General features: G+C 34.8%; 1 protein-coding gene across 6 annotated transcripts in view; it reads right to left on the bottom strand.

Annotated features, from left to right (window-relative positions):
- Positions 1 to 15149, bottom strand: part of Mthfd2l (methylenetetrahydrofolate dehydrogenase (NADP+ dependent) 2 like) — a 110446-nt gene extending 95297 nt beyond the window's left edge. For 2 of the 6 annotated variants that reach the window (XM_046458601.2, XM_058584085.1), the window contains exons 1-3: positions 14878 to 15149; positions 3153 to 3337; positions 2452 to 2574 (exon numbers count right to left, since the gene is read on the bottom strand). In XM_046458601.2, coding sequence (XP_046314557.1) covers positions 2452 to 2574; positions 3153 to 3337; positions 14878 to 15020 — 451 coding nt within the window. In that variant the 5' untranslated portion in view covers positions 15021 to 15149. Of the gene's footprint in view, positions 1 to 2451; positions 2575 to 3152; positions 3338 to 9000; positions 9093 to 13046; positions 13136 to 14877 lie in introns of those variants that run through there. The other 4 variants (XR_006854853.2, XR_006854855.2, XR_006854854.2 and 1 more) reach the window with 4 other exon arrangements.
- Positions 15150 to 17337: the final 2188 nt, after the last annotated feature.

Here is a 17337-nt window from a genome sequence, read left to right as displayed (position 1 = left end):
ATGTGAATTTATTCCTGGGATCTCTATTCTGTTTTATTGACCTATGCATACCTATTTGTGCAAGTACTGTGCTGATTTGAGTACTATAGCTTTGTAGTTGATTTTGAGATCAAGTAGCATGAGGCCTATCTTTGTTCCTTTTGCTCTGAATTGCTTTGGATATTCAGGGTCTTTCATAGTTTCAAATGAACTTTAGGATTGTACTATCTATTTTTATGCAATGTACTACTGAAAGTTTGATAGGTATTACAATGACTCTATAGATCACTTGGAGTAGTATGGGCATTTTAAGAGTTAGTATTGTTATATGTCTTGTAAAACTATTTAAATATTGTAAAAATGCAAGTGGAGGAAGTTCCAACAACTGCAAGCTATAAAATGATTGCTTAGCAAATACAGTGCCAAAAGTATTTTTTTTTTTTTTGCATAAGCCAAACAACTGTCAAACACCAACAAAACTTTTTGGGAAGATTTATAATGTTAATGAACTTTTAATCTTCTTTAAATCTCATTTATCTAGAATATGAAATGGGAGTACTGCATGTGTTGAATTCTTCACCTAGTTTTAAAAGGAAGTGATATAACACTACATTAACATGAAGAATATACAGAATTATCTATATCAGAATTTTTCTCAGAAGGAAACCTTGATAAATTCTATGATCCTTTCCAATTTTACTATTTTTAAGTGCCACTAGATTGGAGAAAAATAATTAAAAGTATGAATTTTGATATAATTTAAACACCATAAAATGTATCATGTATACCAAGATATTAAGTTATATCATTAAAGAAAATATAAAAACATCATATAACTTTACTTTCTGCCCATCATAAAATTGTTGATAAAAACTTACATAACTTGAAACTGTAAAAACTAACCTCTATTATAGCAATCCTCACTTGCACAATTCAAATATGCACAAATTTCAGAACCTCAATTTAGTTAAGTGATACCATTCCTTCAACAACAACATAGTTCAAATTTCAGCTATCATTCTATATTAACTGTAATTACATAACAGCTACTGGTTGTTCAGTCCATAATTACTATGTAAATAACAGATCAGCATCATGATCGCTGACCAATCATACCACTTCTTTCAAAGACCCCTGGAGAATGGATACTGCATGTTTTTTCCTCCTGTTTTTACCCAGTTAAAACATGGGAAACCAAAGTATGTTGTCACCATGTCTCCCAGACAGATAAACCCATATGACATTTTACAAAGTGGAAAACTAACAAAGGGCATTAACCTATAAAGATGAAAGTTCAGTGAACACTCATAAAATGATAATACTAAAAGTGAAATGGGTAGTAGATCTGAAAAATGGTAACAGCAAAACAAAGATAGGAGAGACAGAGGCCTGTATAAAGTGAAAGCAAGAACAATATTGAAAAGCCACTTTCACAGAGTTCTAATTGACTGTAAATTGACTATGGAATGCTGACATTGCATCCTTTGCAGAGATTTGGCTATGCATCCAGAGGAACTTAGTGAAGGTGAACTGATTGACATAAACATAGGAAGTGTGATAAAAAGGATGATGGTGTCCCAGAGGAAATGATAACTGCATAAAATTTCACATTAAAGGAACTATTAGCAATATTTCATAACATTGAAAGTATAAAGGATAAAATGTTGGAAGCTGATCAAAACTTGGACAGGAATATGACAGTTCAATTTGCCATAGCATTGAAAAGATGTTCGCTCCACGTCATAAGTTGTGTAATGAGGGATAAGCACTTCAAATTTCAAACTACTCTTTTTTGTTTTTTCCAGTACTGGAGATCAAAGTGAGGGTCTCACACATGCTAGGCAAGTGCTCTACCACTAAGCTATATCCCTGTCCCTCTTATGTTGAGACACTAAGTTGCCTCAATTGTCCTCAAACTTGCCATCCTCCTACCTAGATCCCCATAGTAACTGGAATTACAGACTTATGTCACCATGCCAAGCTCATACTATACACTACCCTTTATAAAACAAACACAAAACAAAAAAAAAAACTTTAATTCTCAATGTTGCTAATGTTAAATTAGTGTTTTGAATAAATAGTTTCACTTTTTATTTCACTATATTTATAAACCATACTAAGACAGTTTGTAAGAATTTAAGAAAAAATGTTAAAGTCACAGAAAAATTATTGTTTCTTATTGATTATTAAGATTATATTGCTTGATTTTAGTGTACACAGTCATTTTTATGGTTGTACACTATTGTGCAAAGCAAGAAGTGTGGGTATTGCCAATGCCTAAATTTTTCTTTCATAGGTTTTCATCAATGTCACCATAAATGATTCAGAAGTTGTTACCTATTACCCCACCATTAGTATAATAGTTAGTATCCTTCTGAATATATTGCATAAATTACCTGTAGGTTTATGATATTATGTTGAAAGATACCCTTTATCCTAGACAAACCAGACATATGGAAGAGCCTTATGTACCTGGAAGCGGTAACTGAACTAATATACCACTGACTCTTGGGTCCATGTTCAATTGATCAGTTATATCCAAAAGTTCTTCCTGAGAAACATCCTTAGGTTTTAGAATGAGCTCACTACAGATACCTGGAAGAAAAATAAGCAAAATCACTTACCTAACCAAAATATGGTTCTATAGTGTGTGATTCATTTCCTATGCACCCATCCCACTGGAGGGAAAGCCCCTCATACAAAGACAGTGTTCAACATATCATAGGGTAGGATTTCTCAAATAGATCAGATGTTTTCTCATGATTCACACGCATTCTTTGGTTAGTATCCCAGGTGACAATTTGCACTAATTTGATACAACCTACTATTAATATATTTAACAAGAGTAAAAATACCACTACCACCAACACTATTAGGCCAACTAGAACAGAGTAAGGGAGGTTACTATTTCATTAAAGCAAATGTAATGAATATGTAGGCCCTTTTAATATTAAGTATTCCTCTCACATCTCCCATAAAATATGAAATCACGTTGAATTCATTCCATAAAAAATCAGAAGAAAACTAGTAAGATTAACATAAACTTTGGTAACTGGATAATCTCTAATGATACATGTTATTCAAATGATGCTTATTTGATAATCATCATTTATAATGATCACACTTTTAAGTAAAAACACTAAACAATAATTCCAATTAAAACACATACCCACCTACTGCTGAGGCAGCTTTTATCTTATTCCTGACATATGTATGGCTTGCTGGGTTGTCTCCCACTAAAATGATACTGAGGTGAGGTCTTCTGTGCCCAAGGGCAATCCATGATTCCACACCTTGATGTATTTCTTTCTGGATTTGTTTGGCAATTTCAGTTCCTGAGATGACAACAGCTTCATATCTATGGAAAATGAAACAAAAAGTTTTAATACTAAAAATGCATATATATTCTTTTTGAAGAGATAAATCATCAGAGCTTAGTTAAAACCAGCACCTAACTTCAAACTTGTGCTCCATGTTATGTATGAGTAGCCCCACAGGCTTGTGACCTTAAGGCTAAATCAGTTCACTCTTGCTAAAAAATATTTCATTCATTCCACTGCATAGATTTAAGGTACAAGAATGAAAAAAACAAGGATAAGCATCCAAAATTTGATTTTCTCAATTATATTGAACACTCTTCGGATTCATAAATATATTTGTAATTTTGTGAAGGATTCCAATTCTGCTTTTTAGTTCTACTTTATAATCCACCCCCTATAGGGGAAATGTTTGTTTTCCCCAAAATTTGTATGTTGAAATCATAACCCCCAATGATATGGGATTAGGAGGTGGGTCATTTGTTAGGTGATTAGGTCAAAAGGATGAAGTCCTCATGAATGAGACTACAGAGGGTCTCATTTTTCCATGTAAGCACACAGAAGATAACTATGCATGAATCAAGGAGGAGGTCCTTACTACAAATCAAATCTCCTGGTACCTTAATCTTGGACTTCAGCCTTCAGAACTTGAGAAATAAATTTCTCTTGTTCATAAGCCACTAAGTTTATGGTATGCTAGTTTAGCAGCCTAAATAGACAAAAAAACTATTTTATACATTTCTTTATAACTTTCATTCATATACATTTTTTAATTGTCAAGCCACATACTCAAGATCTGTACTATAATATTGGCTATATTATATATTCTTTCTAAAGAGATAAATTATCAGAGCTTAGTTAAAACTAGCACCTAATTTCAAACTTGTGCTCCATGTTGTGTATAAGTAGCCCCCAAAGCTTGTGGCCTTAAGGCTAAATCAGTTCACTCTTGCTTAATACATCCTATATAAGAGCCTGAAGCCATGAGCACCATGCTATACAACTCTTTTAACTTCTCCAAGGAATAATTTTATTCTATCACCCTGATCAACACCCTGACTTAAGCTGTCAGTCTTGTCATGCTTATTATAATTATAGACTAAATCAAATTAAAATAAATATGCTTAATTTTGAGTTTTATTTTTAAAGATAAATTAATAAACTTTTTTCATTATGAATTTTTGTTTCCCATATTTTATGAATTTATTTAAGTGGCCTTTTAATACTAAAATATAAATTACCTTCTATATTAGCAAATATTAAGGGTTGCAGATATGATAAATAATTACAGCACAATTCTTTTCTAAGAGACAGTAAAAAAGTAAACACTTTTAATAAATTAATTTGTGTCAGCAATATTCAGTTAGGATAAAACATTCTTACAGAAGCAGGTTTATATCTGCTAACAGATAATTCACTCTCACAGTAAAGAACACATTTATATTTTAAAATACAAAACACTTGGTCTCTGTCTTATGTTTATAGCATGTGAATAGAAATGTTGCTGTTGATGCTATTAATTGATTCTCTGTTAAACACAATAATTTGTTCATAGACTACTATGAAGCTGTCCGTCACTAAACATGGTCCAGGGTAATTATGGACCAGATGCTACGAAGACATGTGACCCGGAGGATGTCAGAAATGACAATGGCATAAACTGATTCCTAGCTTCCAAAGAGACGAAACAACTATATACAAATTAAATTCGACTACATCCTATGTTAAGTCTGAGAATGTGGAAGGGATTCCTTTACAATAAAGCATTAAGATGTTAAATCAGATTACTATGTATAACTGAAATGATATAGCCTAGCTGGTGTTTGTGAGTAAATTAAGAATTGAGATTCTGAGAATTTTCATTAGTAACTGGTCCTTTGCATTGATTCCTTCAGTCACCTCAGAGCCCAACCAAGCCTACTTCTGTAGAAACAATAAGAAACAGAATGAAGCTACCCAGAATTAGCAGAGGCCCCATGAGAGAATGCCTACATCAGTCTATACGCTAGAAGAACTGAAAACACATTTTCTGGATCACAGAATGTAGTGCATAAAAAAATGAGACTTTTCAATATGCATACTATTGAAAAGCTAAAAGGGTAAAGTGCATCACTTACATGGAAACTATATTCCAGTTAAAGAAGACATGAAAAAAAATTTAAGTAAATATTTAATATATCATGTGTGACATAATAGAGGGAAAGGACCCATTTGAGAGCCAAAATTATTTTGTATCAATGGTTAAGGTGATACTGTTAAAAAAAAAGGTGATATTGGAACAGAAATAAATAAAACTAATAAGTAGTGTATGAAAAGAATATTAGGCCCAGGGAAGCACATAGCATAGGCAGGAGTGTGCTGGCATGTTGGAGGAACAGCAAGAGTTGCTATAGTGAGGAGAACAAATGAACCAGGAAAAGATAGGAAGTCAGAGAAGTAGCTAGATATCAGGTCATACAAGGCCCTGCAAGTCTTTAAAAGGAGATTGGCTTTTATTGTGAGACAGGCAGCCATTTAGAGATTTTGAGAAGAATGACATGAACTGATTTTCTTTTTGAAAATGAAATCTAGTGAAAATATGGAGGGTAGATTTATAAAATCACAAGGAGAGAAGGAGATGCCCACTGAGACCAGTGTATTCCAAGTAAGGGATGCTGGTGCATTAGACAGTACTGGAGGTTCATCAGGAGCATTGACTTGTAGTTCCCTTTTTTTGTGATGACATTGTCTGGCTTTGTTATAGAGGTAATGTTGACCTTGTAAAATGGGTTTGGACATGCTCCCTCTTCCATTTTTTGAAGAAATTTAAAAGGGTATTATTATTAAAGCTTGATAGTGTTCACCACTGAAGCCATCAGGTGCCCAGGGTTTTCTTTATTAAAGGGCATTTTATTACCGAGTTCAGTCTCTTATTATTGGCCTGCTCATAGCCTGTATTTCTTCATGATTCAGTCTCATAAGTTGTATATTTCTAAGAATTCACTCATTTCTTCTAGGTTATCCAATTTGTTGATGTATACTTGTTTATAGGAGTTTCTTATGATCATTTATATTTCTGTGGAATCAGTGGTAATCTTGTAATATCATCTCTTTAGTTTACAACTTTGAGGCTTCTTTTCCTTTTTTCACATATCTGTAATATTTTCTATTACATACTCTCATTGATACCTAGTTCACATCAGTGTGGTAAGAAAATACTTGATAAGATTTCAATCATCTTCAATTTGCTAAATCTTTTTTTTTTTTTTTTTGATAACCTAACATGATCTATCCTATGTGTTTGAGAAGAATGTGTATTTTTATGGCTGTTGGATGGAATGTCCTGTATATCTGTTAGGTTAACTTGGTCTATACTGTTGTCCAAGACCACTGTTCCCTTTTGATTTTCCATCTGGATTATCTGTTTTTAAAAGTGGGGTAGTGAAGTTCCTTATCATTATTATATTGATCTCTATTCCTCTCTTTAGTTCTGTAGATATTTATTTTACACATTTACAAGCATCCTATACTCTTGGAGAATTGATTCCTGTTATTACGTAATGATCTCCTTTGCCTCATTTGATTTATTTTGTCAAAGTATAATAATCCCTTATGTCCTTTGGTTACCATTTGTATAGAGTATCTTTTTTCCTCACTTCACTTTCAACCCACGTTTATACTTAAAACTAAAATATGTCTATTGTGGGCAGAATATAGTTGAACCTTGGTTTTTATTCATTAATCACTGCATTTTTTTGTTTGGACAATTTAATTCACTTGCATTCAAGATTATTACTGATAGGCAAAGAGTCACTACTATCATTTTGTTAATTATTTTCTGGTTGATTTGTATATCTTTTATTCTTTGTTCCTTTCTTGCTTTTTTCTTCTCAAGCTGATAGCCTTATGGAGAATTCCTTTTTATGTGAAGAGTTACTTTTCTTTTGCTGCTTTCAGAATTCACTGAGAATTTTGATTATAATGTATCTGTGTACTATTTGTGGTTCTTTGAACTTATTGAATTCCTCTACACAATTTAGGAAGTTTTATATCATTATTTCTTTAAATAAACTTTCTGCCCTTTTTCTTTCTCTGCTCCTTCTGAGACTCCCATAATTTGCATATTAGTTCACTTGACAGTATCTCCTAAGTACTATTTCCTCACTCTTACATCTTGAATTGGGTAAATTTGAATGACATGTCTTTGAGTTTACTGATTCTTCTTCTGTTTGATCAAGTTTGCTCTTGAAGATTTCTTGGAATTTTGGAGGTTTGTTTCAGTATTCCAAAATGTTCAGTAGCTCTAGAATTTGAAAACACACACACACACACACACACACACACACACACATTTTTGTTTTCCTATCTGTTAGCTTTTCATTACAGGGACAAAATATTAATCTATTCATAAGGTCAGAGCTCTAATGTCACAAAATACAAGACTCACAATTGATAAAATAGACTTGTTAAAGAGTTATCAGGAATTTGTTGAGATATTCTATAGGTAGATCTGAAAATCCCACAGTTTATTATTAACACGGCTCTACAGAGCCTCAGTTAAGAACCTCAGATTTAGGCCCAATACTCTCAAAGGAGGAATCCCAATCTAGTATTAGTGATAGGAGGCCATCATCTACTTTCAGTATGAAGAAAATTATGATGCATAAATATGCTTGAAATAATACTTTCACCTAGAAAGTATTCTTTTCTCTTTGTTGCCTTACCAAGTTTTAGAAATAAGAATTTTTTAAAAAAATATTTTGTAAATCAGCCTAAAAGATCTAAAATTGTTGCATTTTGCTTAAAATCTGTTAGAAATTATTAATCCACTATTGAGCAAATAGATCAAAAAGAGAAAAGAGCATTTTCAGATTTGAAGCTTTTAGTGAACTATAATTAGTGAAACCAAAGCTGACAAACAAAAATGTACCCTTTCAAACCCAAGGAAAGAACTGAACTAATTAAATGATACCTCAAGCAATGTACAAATTATTTTGAAATTCTGTGGTGGATTAAACTGTGCCCACCCCAAAAGATATGTTCAACCCCTAACCTATGGTACATAGGACCTTATTTGAAGATAAGGTGTTTGTGTTTGTAATTAAGGTTTAAGATTACATCAAACTGGAATACAGTGGGACCCTTATTCCAAAACAACTGCTGTTCTTTCAAGAAAAGAGAAAAACACACACAGAATACCCTGTAAAAATTCAGAGAGAACACAGTGATGTAACTACAGAGGCAAAGATTAAAGCTATGCACCGAGTACTAAAGAATACTAAGGACTACTGGCAACAACCAGAAGCTAGGAGAGAGAGCACGGCCCTGAAGATAACTAGATTCTAGACTTCAGGCTTCCAAAAAGTGTGAGAATAGAATTCTATTGTTTTAAGTCACCTACTTTGTGGTACCTTGCTACAACAGCCTTACTAAACGAATACCCTTACACAGTACCTGCCCTCCCTGCCACCTCCCAAGAAAGGCAGACTCCTCATACTTACTTTTCTCCCCATTGCTGAGCTAGCTTCTAAATGGGGCTTCATAGGAAAAATAGCAGAAGGGGTGGAAGGGAGTATTGAGGCAGTACTATGCAGTAAAAATTGCTCACCTAAAGCCAGACAGTGTCCACCACTAGCAGCCCTATGATCAGGCAAGTCTTGTAACTGCTCTCAAAGGCAGGCTATTCCCCCATCTGTATAACGAGAATACTTTCTGTTGACCTTACCTAAAAGGATTTGGCTAAGAGCTGATTGACTTGTTTGCAAAAATGGCTCTTTCTCCTAGTTTTTATTTAATAACACAGTCTATTCAAATAACCTGGAACAATATAAAAAACAAAGTCATCAGCATTTGGCATTATTTCTTTGCACTTATTTACCTGTACTTCCAGAAAATAAATGTAACCATTTTAATCTATGGACTACAACTCAATATAGTGTTTAATAACCACAGCAAAGTAATAAACAAGAAAAATAATCACTTTTTGTGAATCAATAAATCCCTCCACAAAATAGTAAAATATCAGAAAAATATTAGCCAAATCAATAGTTTGATTTATACAATTGACAAGTCTTACACCCTTTTTTCAATCTTCTTTTTAATCAGAATTTGAATAAGAGTTTCAGTAAACTGTTTATTTTAAAGATAAAAAGTCTAACAAAATCATTAGGAAATTCAAAGTTCTCAGCAGTTTCTGACATATATGTTAATCACTTTCTGTTTTATGGCATAACTTACACATTTTTATTTTGAATTAATAATACCCAAGGGAACCAGAGAAAAATTACATTTGGAATAAAACAAATCACTAGTACAAGGGAGCCTTTTGAGGTGTTTTTAAAGTCAATAAGTGTCAATAAACGTTAAGTTTATAAACGGTTTAAAAACATTTCATTTCATATCCTAAATACTCACACCTTGAAATTATTTCACTAAAAATCATACATTTGAAAGTTAACAGAAGCCAAGTTTTTATTATGCATGATTATTTTTTATATTCAATTTTATAACATGTTCACTAGGGACCCTAACATGTAAATTAGAACGTTGTAACAACCTAAACAAATGTGTGCTTTTTATAAACTAATTTTCCCAGGAAGAATCTTGGATGCTAATCTTTGTGCTGTGAGAACTCCTGGTTCATATGCTGAAATTTAGAGATATATTCTCAGAATAACTGTTTTAAATGTTTAAGATAGAATATGTAAGATTACAAGGAAAACCAGGTTTTTTGATATATTGTAATCAAATTATTTCTTTTTTTAAAATGAAGCATTAAATAACAGGATCTAAGGGCAGATGTTTTAACTACCATAATATCAAAGAAATGATGAATATATAAATATAGATGTTTATAGGTATCTGTGTCCACTCTATTTTTAAAATATTTTTTTAGTTGTAGATGGACACACAATATCTTTACTTTTATGTGGTGCTGAGGATGAACCCAGTGCCTCACACAGGCAAGACAAGCACTTAACCACTGAGCTACAGTCCCAGCCCCTCTGCATTCACTCTATGTTAATATATTTGTGCTTTTTATTGGTTATATTACAAGCACCAACAGTATTGTGATTTGCTGCCAATATTTACAATGGAAAAAAATGCTGGATTTATTAGATGTTAGTGACCTCCCAATCTGTTAACTCAGGATAGCAGTAGTACCCACTTCCATCAGTTGTTTTAAGAATTTAAAAATATATTGTATGTAAAAAATCTCTGCAAAATGCGTAAAGCCTCCTTGTATATTAATAAAAATTTATTTCTCAACAATAAAAATGGGTTTCTTAAAGGCAAGATGACATTCATTGCGAAGTTATAAAGAGAAAAATGAAAAAGGGTGAACATCTCTGTTTTAAATCACATAAAGGTCCTCACTTTAGAATTACAAATCTTTAGAATTACAAAACTTTTGGTTCAAAACACAGGTTTTAATGAGTGTAATCATAGATCATTAAGTGAAGAAACCTGGCTGGTATGATGTTGACAAATACATGACCTGAATCTTAAAGTAAATTATTTCATTTTTCAAGAACTAAACATTAATAGCAAGATGACCAGGTTAAGAAGTAGACAAATGATTCAATGTAATATCATGCACACATTGAAATGTTAAAAAAAAAAAAAAAAAAACAAACAAAAAAAACTAACAACACACCAAAAAAGCTCATGATGTAATGTTAAATACAGTAGTCATAAGCCTTCTTGGATATATTCAGCTGTAAGATCTTCTTTGGCACTACTATTTTGTTAGTTTGGATTATGATTCATTCTGACTACAAAGATTTCTATTTTCTTGGATCCAATTTGCAATTTTTAATAGAAAATATCATTAGTTACAAATTGTTCTTTCAGTTTATCCCACTTTACAGTTCAAATTTCATCTAAGCTATTCCTAACTCTATCAACAACTTCATCATCTCTAAGCCAAGCTATTTTCAAAACTTATACAGCTGTGAAAGATAATCTAGTGCTTTAGTTTACTTGGGTTTTTTTACTCCCCTGCTGCTGTTTTTATTATCCAATCAAGGGTATTAACAAGAAAATATAACATAACTTCAAAGCATTTCAAAAACAAAGATTCCGGTCATTTAAGATAATGCGAAATTATAACTAAGACCATGACTAACAAGATCTAAGATTAACATCAGTCCCTTTTTTTTTCCTCTACTGACCCATTTTAACAAAAAACTTGGTTTTGGAAATACACATTATCTCTGAACAGCTGGACACAGATGCAATGATTAAACTAAAGCATGAGATACCAAATGGTAAAACATTTAATTTCTAAATTTATGACACAAGAACTGCTTAGAAATCAAAATTGTACACAGATGGCTATTATATCATACTTTCACTAGAATAAAATAATGCAGTAAGATAGGAAAAACCACACTACATTTGTCAACAAAACAGAATATGATTTTGAGAAACTGTCACTGGACTGCCTTTAAGATTAACTCTACAATGATTAAAATCAATCTACACAAAATCAACTTTTATAATGGCCTAACTACAGTCTGGGTCCTTCAAAAGAGTACAATGGGTCTTTAAATCAAATGATAACTCTACTGCAGAGACAGAAATACTGAGTAAATACTAAAGCAAAGTGAAGAAAAATAAAGTGTTACTGCTAAAATTTGTCTTTGTTAAATGATTAAACACATCTACCCACTCAAAAAGTCATGAATATCTACATACCATAGCATGTTTACTAGCTCCAAAAATGTATGTGTGTTTATGTGTGTGTGTGTTTATGTGTGTGTGTGTGTATATGTATATATATATTTTTTAATGTTGGCCTAGGTGTAAAAATTATAGCCATTGGCAGTGAGACATACAGAAAGGTGAGGCCTTAATAAAAAGCTGTAGGGCTGGTACACAAAAGTTTATAGATGCTAAGAATTAAGAGTATTTGCAAGGAGGGAAAAAAAGACAATCTTTCAAAATAATGATTGGAGAAATCACTAAGCAGCAAGATAAACAGAAACAAATACATGGGATTTTCATTTAGTTACTGAAAATGAGTAGTTCATGTACAGTGATCTAAAGCAGGATTTGGAGAAGTTCCTATGTTGTAGGATACCTGTAAATCTGCTTTGATCCTGGAATTAATATACACTGTCTACCCACATGGGATAGGCTGCTGCCAGGCTCCCTCCCTCCACTGAAAAGCCCTAACCCAAAATTCACATGATATTTACAACCCAGGATACTTCAAATTTATTAACTCCTTATTAAGCACAGCATGTGTAGGCAATTTCAAGAAATAAGAAACTACAATAAACAGAAGGGTTTATTTATTTGATAATAATTAATTTTCCCCAATTAATAATATCTAACATTTCATTCATAAATGGGGGAAAATCTCATTGCAAATTTTACAGAGAAAACCACTGAAAATGTTAAATAATACCTCAAGAATTTGAATTTTCCAAATTCCATCAAATATTATTTCTTGAAATTCTTATTTAAAAACTTCTCCATTTAAAATGCATTTAATATATCCCATTATTATAAGTGTCACAAATTATAGTCACAAATATAAAAAAATAATTAAAAATATTTTTCATTTCAGGCTTTAGAACACTCAGAATCTGGTGACAGATCTGTTCATTTAAAACAGTCAATATCACTAGGGAAAGAGTTATCAAACTGAAAGGTAATTTTCAGTCAAAATAATGCTAAGCTCCAAATTTCTTTCAATAGGAATAATATTAAATACAAGTGACATTCACTATGCAGAACTAGATAACTAATGTGTCACTATACATTTTTTAAAAGATGACTGAGGATAGGGACAAGTGGGGAGGCAGACAGTGGCGACCTCTGGAGGATGGAATCTCTTCTCTCTGCTGGTCCTAGAAGAGAAAAGAGACACCAATAAGCATCAACACACTGTCCAAAGTCCTCCCCACCCGAGATCCACCAGTCCACAGGTGTTTCTCAACCTTACAGCCAACCTCACCTTCAAATATGGTAATCAGTGCCAACAGAATGTCAAAAATATTACCTATCTTAATTTGATTACTTCTGTCTTTAAAAATATTATTTACTTTTACATAATTGTAATCTGCATGAAATGGTGCAGAAAGCAGCCAGACTTCTGAAAGTAATACCTCTTAACATTCATATGAATAATAGCTTTCCAAAACCATTTCACTCAATTATTTTAAATTATAAGGAGGCTTTCAAATAAGATCTAAATTCTCCATAAGTGTATATGTGCTATTGCATATGAAACGCGTAGCTACTACCAAATATTTTGGTTATATATTGTTTGCGACCTACTCAATGGTCACAGGTAACAGAAAGGATGGGGAGATGGAAGTGCTTACATCAACCTGACAACGAGAAATTAATCAACTTGTACAATTCGAAAAAGGTTATTATACTCTGGAAAGAAGCCTTAAAACAATGGAAATTCAAAGAATGATGATCTATCTAAATAATTTAGACTGGCAATATTAAATAACCCCCACAGTTCTGTAATACAAATAGCAAATAGAATTCTACAGAATTTTATTTTTCTAGGAAGTACAGCTGACTGGTAATTCCAAATCACAAGTTCTTAGACACCATTTACACTTTACACAACCAGTTCTCTGAATCACTGTTATTTTCTCACATATCACTGTGGAAGGCCTAGTTACTAGAAACCATGTCCAAAGTAAACTCTATAGTAAACTGAACTCAGTCACTCAAGACTAAGACCCAAATGTATACAGTCGGGAATGAATTAATTTAAATTAAATAAACAGCATCTATGATTACATACTATTACTCTTTCCAAGTAGCATACCAGGCACTAGAAATACTAAAGTACAGGACAATGTCTGGTCATGTAAAACAGCAGAGAAAATGCCTTTTTGGAAGCCCTGAACGTTTGAAAACAAAGGTTCTTCTGGAATCGCTGGCTCTGAGTGAATGCAATTTTAGCTTAAGTTGTATTTTCTAACTAAAGTAAGTAAAGTAGGTGAACTGTTTCTGGGTTCCACTGTGCATCTACATTGTACTAGCCGCAAACAAGTCCACAGGGATGTAATAAATCTAAAACTGAACGCCTGAGAGAAGTTTGGGAAGCGCCAGAGAATCAGGTTGAACGTCTGGTTTTGTGAAACCATTAAGAATTTTAGATCTGGATAAGAGCTCAGCAAAGAAAGGAATTCACACAACCAGTCCTCTGAATCACAGTTATTTTCTCACATATCATTGTGAGAAATTCTGAACAACTAAATTCTGGACAATTCCTCGGAAACACAACAGTAACCAAAACAGAAACAACTGTTTGACCAAGCAGACAGGCTTTTATGGCACCTTTCCTGGGAGCTTCAAATGTCTTCATAAGTCACTCAACTGCAATTGCTGCAAAGATGTAAGGTGCTGGGGCGGCAGCACAGGGCGGAGTGCGTCCCAGTGGCCGAGACCAGGCAAAGGCCACCTGCCCGCAAGACCACGTTCACCGCGAAGGCTGGCCTCGCCCCTAGCGCGCCTAGCGCGACTCCCAATCGGCTTTGGCCCGCGCGCCGCTCTCGTGCTGAGGGCGCCAGTCACCGCATCCCACGGCCAGCGGCTCAGCGGCCCGCGCCCGCAGTGCCCGTACCTCACGCCGCTGCTCCGAAAGCCAGCGGACCCGCGCCGGGCCGTTCCCGGGGACACCACGCGGGGTGCAGCGCTCTCGCCCAGCGCCGGCCCTCGGCCCAGGAGACCACGGAGGAGCGAGGAACCACGGGCCAATACTGTCATGGCCGTAACACCGGCTTCCCACCCCGGGTTCCACCTCCCGCAGCTGGAATCCTCACCGCCAGAAGCCGGCTCTGCCCCCACCCGGCCTGGCGGAGCAAGCGCTTGGGCCAGCTGCCGGGTTCTGGGTCGCTGTGCTGGGCGGGGCCAGGAGCAGAGCTCCGGGTGGGGTTGGTCCGAGAGGAGCCGAGTCCTCAGGGGCGGGGCCAGGAGACGGACCCCTGGGAAGGCGGAGCCCAGAGGAGCCGGGTCCTTAGGGGCGGGGCCAGGATCCGATTTCTGGGCGAGCGGAGGGTATTGAGCGTTCCAGAGAGCTGGAGACCTCAGAGGCTGGCGTTGTGGCCTGGCGGCCGGTGTCTGCACCCACCCACATTCTGCTGACCTTCCCATAGTGAGGGCTCAATGAAGACATCCGTACCAATAACTTCAGGCAGCCCCCCTTTTCCCTAAGTCAGACTCCCGCCTCGTCCCCAGGGTTAGGTGGAATTTGACCTGAAGCTGAAAAGTAATAGGGTCTTTGTTTCCCAATGCCTTTAGGTGACCTTGGGATACCTAGAAGAAAGAAGTCAAGTCTAAAGAGATGAAGATTTGAATATGTGGAGGAGAACCTCTTCCAGCAAGTTCCTTATAAAATGTTTAATATGTGTGTATGTATATGTATGTGTATATATGTATATATATATATATACACACACACACACACATACATATATGCGTATATATATGTATATATGTGTGTGTATACACACACACACGCACACACATATCAGACGATTGATTCGATATTCCAGTTAAGACAATAAGAGTCATAGATAAAACCATCTGCAAAGTCAACAGGAATTATTTCTCCCTGGGGCTGGCTGCAGCTGTGAAGAGTCATAACAATCTCTTTTCAGAACTGCTTTTTGACTGAGAAAATTTGTTTTCAAAAGTTACAGACTGTTAGAAAATTGTTCTTTAAAAAGTATATCACTAAGAATGAGCATCTTGTCTTGCTGATATGTCAATTTGACACAAAGAAACAACCTAGAAGAAAACAGAAAATTTTAGCAACTAGATTTTAGATCTAAATCAAAATATATTTTTTAAAATCCATTAAATCAAAAAATCACACACACAAAAATTAATTTTAAACTGCTGCTGTGCAAAAAGGCACTGTTAGGAGAAAATATTTGTGAAACTTTCTGATAAAGAAAGTGCCCGGTGCCATGGCACACATCTGTAATCCCAGCAGCTGGTGAGGCTGAAGCAGGAGGATCATGAGTTCAAAGCCAGCCTCCACAAAATCAAGATGCTAAGCAACTCAGTGAGACCCTGTCTCTAAATAAAAATACAAAATAGGGCTGGGGATTTGGCTCAGTCAGTGGCTGAGTGCTTGGTACCAAAAAAAAAAAAAAAAAAAAAAAGAAAAGAAAAAGAAATGTTTTGTACCTCAAATATATATATATATATATATATATATATATATAAATTTTAAACTTAATAACAAAAATTAAACAAGCCAGCTAAAAATTTGCAGAATATCTGAACAGATAACCTACCAAACACAAACAAGATACACAGATGAAAAAGAAAGCACATAAAAGAAATATATTTAATATCATTTGCATTAAGGAAATGCAAATTAAATAACCATAAAATACCACTACATTCCTGGAAAAATAGCTAAAGTCCAAAAGCTGACAAAGATATGGAGCAACAGGAGCTATCATTCATTTTGACAGGAATAAAAATGATTTAATTGCTGGGTGGTGTATGCACACCTGAAATCCCAGCGACTGGGGAGGCTGAGGCAGGAGGATCTCGAGTTCAAAGCCAGCCTCAGCAAGAGTGAGGTGCTAAGCAACTCAGTGAGACCCTGTCTTTAAATAAAATACAAAACAGGGCTGGGAATGTGGCTCAATGGTTGTGCCACCCTGAATTCAATCTCCTGTACAAAAAAAAAAAAAATCAATCACTGTTAGTCACTGTTAGTCAGCTGTCACTGTAACAAGAGATAATTAACTTAATTTTTAATTAACTTAAAAAGAGGAAAGGTTTATTTTTGCTCACAGTTTCAGAGATTCCAGTCCATGATCAATTGGCCCTGTTGCTGAGGGTCTGTAAGAGCACATCACATCATGGCAGGAGTATGTAGCAGAGGACACTAATTCACTTGATAGCAGTCAGGTGGGGGCTCCAATATCCTATTCGAGGGTATATCCCCAGTGACCTAACTTCCTTCCACTCATCCCCACCTTTTAAAAATTACACCATCTCCCAACTGGTCCATAGGCTGGAGACTAGGGCTTTAACACATGGGCCTTTAGGAGACATTTAA

The sequence above is a fragment of the Marmota monax genome, unplaced genomic scaffold (genome assembly GCF_021218885.2).
Source record: "Marmota monax isolate L192 unplaced genomic scaffold, Marmota_monax_Labrador192_F-V1.1 WCK01_AAM20220418_F8-fsc00112, whole genome shotgun sequence".
Classification (NCBI taxonomy): Eukaryota; Metazoa; Chordata; class Mammalia; order Rodentia; family Sciuridae; genus Marmota; species Marmota monax.
Note: the sequence above shows the minus strand (reverse complement) of the source record. Positions and strands in the feature narration are given on the sequence as shown.